Source organism: Vigna radiata, chromosome 5 (genome assembly GCF_000741045.1).
Source record: "Vigna radiata var. radiata cultivar VC1973A chromosome 5, Vradiata_ver6, whole genome shotgun sequence".
NCBI classification, from domain to species: Eukaryota; Viridiplantae; Streptophyta; class Magnoliopsida; order Fabales; family Fabaceae; genus Vigna; species Vigna radiata.
In genome coordinates, this window is record NC_028355.1 from 28,105,192 (window position 1) to 28,111,298 (window position 6,107).

The 6,107-nt window shown below is 34.5% G+C and overlaps 1 protein-coding gene across 1 annotated transcript; it reads left to right on the top strand.

Annotated features, from left to right (window-relative positions):
- The first annotated feature begins 771 nt into the window (after window positions 1–771).
- Window positions 772–4,291, top strand: LOC106759878 (beta-hexosaminidase 2). The gene is made up of 2 exons (XM_014643249.2): window positions 772–1,714; window positions 3,142–4,291. Exons 1-2 carry the CDS (start codon window positions 829–831, stop codon window positions 4,089–4,091), a joined length of 1,836 nt encoding a protein of 611 aa, XP_014498735.1. The 5' UTR covers window positions 772–828; the 3' UTR covers window positions 4,092–4,291.
- The last annotated feature ends 1,816 nt before the right edge of the window (window positions 4,292–6,107 follow it).

A 6,107-nucleotide genomic window follows, 5' to 3' on the forward strand; every position in this document is an offset into this window, starting at 1 on the left:
TATAAACTTTTTTATATTATTGTTACAGCAATTATTATCATTATTTGTTCTGTACATCCATCTGTTCAAACTTTTCTCCTAAAAGAATGCCAATTTTTCCACAGACCAGAGTAACCAATAAGTCGATGGCACACACTCCAATGGACACTCTTTAGTCTCACTTACTTTTCAGCCATAGATAGATAAGTTACACATTAAATTGAAACCATTATTTTATATATATATATATATATATATATATATATATATATAAAATATACTTCCATAATATTTTTTACAACATTTTAATATTATTTATATATTATTATATGATTAGTTTAAAATTACTTCAAAATCAATAATAATAATAATTATAAATAGGGTTAAATATATTTTTAGTTCCTATACTTTGGGGCGATTTAGTCCCTTTTTCAAACTAAGGTAGAGTTTAGTCCTTCAACTTTAGAAAACTCTGGTTTTAGTCCTTTTTATCAAATTTTTTTAACTTTATTTGCTGTTCAAAAGTGTTTCTCAGTTAACATTGAAACAAAAATGTGTCAAAACTAAATTGTACCTTAGTTTAAAAGAGGGACTAAAACTAAAATCACTCCAGAATATAAAGACTAAAAACATATTTAACTCTTATAAATATTAACATCAACCATTGAAAATTAATCAAATATCATTATCATATTACATTATCTTCTTTTTCTTCTAATTATCTTTATTATTTTTAATTTTATACCTTATAAATTTATCCTTTCTCCTTCAACACAGATAAGTTGGCACAAATTTTCATAAATATTTTATACAAAAAAGAAAAAGAAAATCTTTATTAGATAAAAAATTATGCTCCCTGAAACCCAGAGGGCAAAACATTCCCAACAGTGTCTCACATCACAGAGGAACATGAACATGATGATGATGATGATGCAAGTAGAATCAACCATGTTTCTAAGATTGTTTCAACTACTTTTACTTTTGTCATGCATAAGGTTCAACGATAATGCAGAAGCATCAACCACCACCATCATCAATGTGTGGCCCAAACCAAGGAACCTCACATGGTCCCCACCCTACCAAACCACCCTCCTCTCTTCTTCCTTCACCATCATCACCACCACCATCCACCGCAACAAACACCTCTCTGCCGCCATCTCTCACTACCACACCCTCATCAAATCAGAGCACCACCACCCTCTTGTCCCTCTTCGAGTCAACATCTCTGAGGACCTTCCACCACTGCAAAATTTGAGTATTGAAGTGGCGGACCCTCATGCAGGACTTGTTCACGGAGTAAACGAGTCCTACACTCTCTCCATCTTTCCTTCTCATGCCACTCTCACTGCTCAGACTGTGTGGGGTGCCATGCGAGGTTTGGAGACTTTCTCCCAACTCGTATGGGATTGTCCCACGAAGATCGCAGTGGGAGTGGAAGTGTGGGATTTTCCACTGTTTGTTCACCGTGGACTGCTGGTGGACACTGCAAGGAACTACTACCCCCTGAAGGACTTGTTGAGGACAGTGGAAGCCATGAGCATGAACAAGCTCAACGTGCTCCATTTGCATCTCACGGACGCAGAATCTTTCCCTTTGGTTCTGCCTTCAGAGCCTGCGTTGGCTGAAAAGGGAGCTTATGCACGTCACATGGTGTACACACCCGAGGATGTGAAAACACTTGTAGAATTTGGCCTTGATCACGGGGTTCGTGTGATTCCTGAGATTGACACACCTGGTTAGAAACAATTTCTTTTACTCTGGAAGCTTTTTCTTGGTTTCTAGAAAATTTCCTAACTTGAAAAACGCTGCTGAATTGATTAATTGGCTGATTACTTAGCTGTTCTGTTCCTCTCCCCATGTTGGTCTTTTCTAGGAATTAAACCAGATGCTTGTAAATTACAGTAATTAGACTAACATGGTACGTTATGGTTGCTACATGGTCAAATTCCTTATTCATATGATCGAATTCCTTGTTCATACAGTTGTTGTCTGTGTAAATAGAAGAGTATGGTTAGATGGTGTTGCTTTTTAAATGAACCTTTGTACTTTGTGATATAGTGTATAAACAAAAAAGAATAGCAGTATTCGGTTGAGTAATCAACCAATTGTAATTTCTTGCAGCACCATTTTCTTGGCGCGTAACATTTTAGTATCTGAAAGGTTATGTTCAAATGATGTGTCTACATATATATCTGCACCATTTTAATGTCTAATCATGTATGCAGAAGCAGAGAGATAAACACAAGGTGTGAGCACGAGAGGATTCATTCTGCTTTTTCATTTTCATTAATTCATTGACTGACTTTTTTCATGAAAAGCATTTTTCCATCAAGTTCATGCTGACTCTTACTTTGTGGTACTTGTGTGTTTGTCAAAACAACTGGCAAAGTAATAACGTTGTTTAAGTGTATATTTTACCCTGTCAGAGTTTCAAACAAATAGCAGTTGAGAGACATGGCCTTATACTGATGATACCAAATATTTGTGCATCTCATTCCAGGTTAGGAAGACACTTTCTTTGTAACAAAAAAAAATGTTACAAGTTTAGGAAGATCGTTCTCTTCATTCTGCACAATAGAGCAACTTTCATTACTAATATGTTTGAACTATTACCCTGAATAGTAGATAGATATCTTGTATAAAATGATGAATAGGATCCTACCATTGTGTTGAATGAAGTGAACCAGGTTGCAGAGTTTATGTCTGAATGGGGATCCCACTATAATGGCTACTGGGTTACTTCAAAGATTCCTTTTTCTATGATCCTTATCTTCATTCCTGATAAGGCAGGAACTTTATTTTAGGTGTTAGTATTTTCTTTTTCTTATTTCATAGTTTGGAGAATTTCTCCTTCAACACTTTTAGAGAAGGAAAATAAGAATGAAAAGTGAACTGCAAGTTACCATTAGAATGTCAAATTCTTTAGTGTAACCATAAGGCCAATAAACTAGGCTTGATGACAAAGTTTGAAAAAATGTTTTAGCAGTGATGCTATGTTTATTGAGTTTATAGTATATAAATAACCTCATCTTACAATAAGTCAGTTTTGCAGGATTGAATTAAGTTTAAAGTTTATTTCTTAACCTTCTTTTTTCTTTTACACATAATTTAACTTCACAAGATAGAAATTCTAAGAGCTATGCTAATCATTTATATCTGCAGGACACACAGCATCATGGGCATTAGGCCACCCTGAGATTGTAACTTGTGCCAACATGTTCTGGTGGCCAGCTGGAAGTGATTGGTCTGAAAGGCTAGCTTCACAACCAGGAACAGGACACTTGAACCCCTTAAATCCCAAGACTTACCAAGTCCTAAAGAATGTCATACATGACATAACCACATTGTTCCCAGAACCATTTTTCCACTCAGGTGCTGATGAGATAGTACCAGGTTGCTGGAAAACTGACTCCACAATTCAGAAACATCTATCAAATGGTGGAACCCTCAACCAAGTTCTTGAGAAGTATATCAACAACACCCTCCCTTACATTGTTTCCCTCAACCGCACAGTTATATATTGGGAAGATGTTTTACTAGATGACACAGTGCATGTGGCATCCACAATCCTTCCAAAGGAGCATGTGATTTTGCAGACATGGCTCAATGGACATGATCACACTAAGAAGATAGTTTCTGCAGGATACAGAACCATTGTGTCATCTGCAGAATTCTATTATCTGGATTGTGGACATGGCACCTATGTTGGAAACAACAGTGCTTATGACAAGCAAGAAGATGGAAACACAGGCAATGGTGGGTCTTGGTGTGCACCCTTTAAGACATGGCAAACCATATACAACTATGACATAACATATGGGCTGAGTGAGGAAGAAGCAAAGTTGGTTTTGGGTGGAGAAGTGGCACTGTGGTCTGAACAAGCTGATGCAAGTGTTTTGGATGGAAGAGTTTGGCCAAGAGCTTCTGCAATGGCTGAGTCACTGTGGTCAGGAAATAGAGATGAAAAGGGTGTGAAGAGATATGCAGAGGCAACAGATAGACTGAATGAATGGAGAAGCAGAATGGTAAGCAGAGGAATAGGGGCTGAGCCAATTCAGCCACTTTGGTGTATTAAGAACCCTGGCATGTGTAACACACAGCATCCAGTTTAGTTCCATTCTTCCTTTGTCACAAAGTGAAAGAAAGAATTGAAAATTTAGTAATGAAAATAAGGCTCAATTGAAACTAAACAGTGATTACACATTGTATGAAAAAATGTCCAAACTTTGTTTCTTACATGAAATACTCCTTGTAGTTAACAATATTTTCTTTTCTTGAAGTTCTCCTGTGATACAAATTTACACTTCAGTTTGATCCTTATATTAACATTTTTTTATAGGTTGTTCTGATTTAGACAATGGTGAGTATTCAGCAGAAAATGTTCCTATAAAAACATGTAATATTATATGTTCACATCAAATTTTAAATTTAAATGACTATGGAAATTTAAATGTCTAAACTTAAATTCTAAAACTTTTCAATGACTATGGAAATTTGAATCCAGAATTGTACATGTGTTGCGATTATCATGTCATAAAGTAAAAAAAAAAAAAAAAAAAAAAAACATAATTTGAGTGAGAATAAAGGAGTGAAGTATTCATGTTCCTGAAATATATAATCATTGTCTACTTGGTCTTTAAAATTATTCTAATTCAATTACTCTAATGGCACTTAAGTCCTTAAAAATTGATCAATTAGTTCTTCAGTTTGTAATTCTGTTAAGTGATGTTCACCTTTTGCTTAAGTAGTAAGCTAAAATTTTCTTTTTCATTTTTGATTGGCATGTCTTGTCATCCAAGTTTAAAACATCAGAAATTTCCAGACAGGTGAATTCCTTTAGTAAGTTATCGGTAACATGTTTGTCCTTTTTTTCTTCATTAGTAATTTCATTAACGGATGAACAATGACATGTCAAATGTTATTCAATATTAAAATATGTAAACTAAAGTAATGCCGTAAACAACAAGCTAGAGATAAGTAAGATCCATCTGTTTTTAATGTTACAATTGTGGAGAGGATATGTATCTATGATGAATACATACTAAATCCAACTTCCAAGAAAGATAAAAGAAGCTAGGGAGAGAATTGTACAGAATATGCTTTAAGTTGTTGTAAATCTTCAACCACCTAGAAAAGTTTTGGAATAACAAATTGAGATTTAAAAGGTGTGTATTTCTTTGAAAATTATAGAGCTCAATAATGTATGCAAACCATGGCAGAAAGGTCTTACAATTCACTCTGCGTTCTAACTGAAACAAAGACAACATTGTCAGCCAAAGTAAGCTTTCAGAATGTCTGTCCATACATAATAATGAAAGAAAGGATCAAAGTTTTAGCATGCTAGTGTCACTATAGTGGGAGAGTGGCCCTTGTCAACTATAGGAGTTCATAGTGAAGCTAGTGCAGCAATTTAGTGCAACAGTCATAGTTGACCAAATAGTGAGCTAAAACAGTTTTGACGGCAGCATGTGTTAATTTCAAAGAAAAAAAAATCTAAACAAAGACATTATATTCTAAAACTCAAACTCTTAACAACTTCTAGTAGATTTAAAAAGAGTGATGATTAGTTATTCCAATATAGGAAACTTGAATTTGACTCGTTAGTACATTTTTGTATTTTTTGTTAAAAGATCATTGTTAATATAAATGTGTTTAGTATACAGGATATAAACTACATAAAAAAATTCAAAATAATGACTACCGCTCTATAATTTATCCCGCTATAGCGAGGTTGACCGCTACGTGTGGTATCCTCCTCTTCTATGTCCCCCATCATCATCTAGAAAAAAGAATAAAGGAACCAGAAACATTAGTCAATATGTACTAACTTGTCAGTATGACCAGTACAGAAATCTAGTACGAAGTGAATGATTCTATAACAAGAATTGATTACAATACAGTCCTGAACCTCTTCTATCTAGCTTGGATAAATGTAGTTATTTTAATTGAATATGCTATTCAAATTAGTCATTGTGATAATAAACAAGCAATCCAATAGACACTTGGGATACATTCATTCTCAATATGGATTACATATTGCCTGAAATTCTATTGTCATTAGGTTGTTCGAGTTTTAAGGCCTGCTAATTTATTTAAGAACTTCTATGTAGCCATCTTTCAAGCTACAA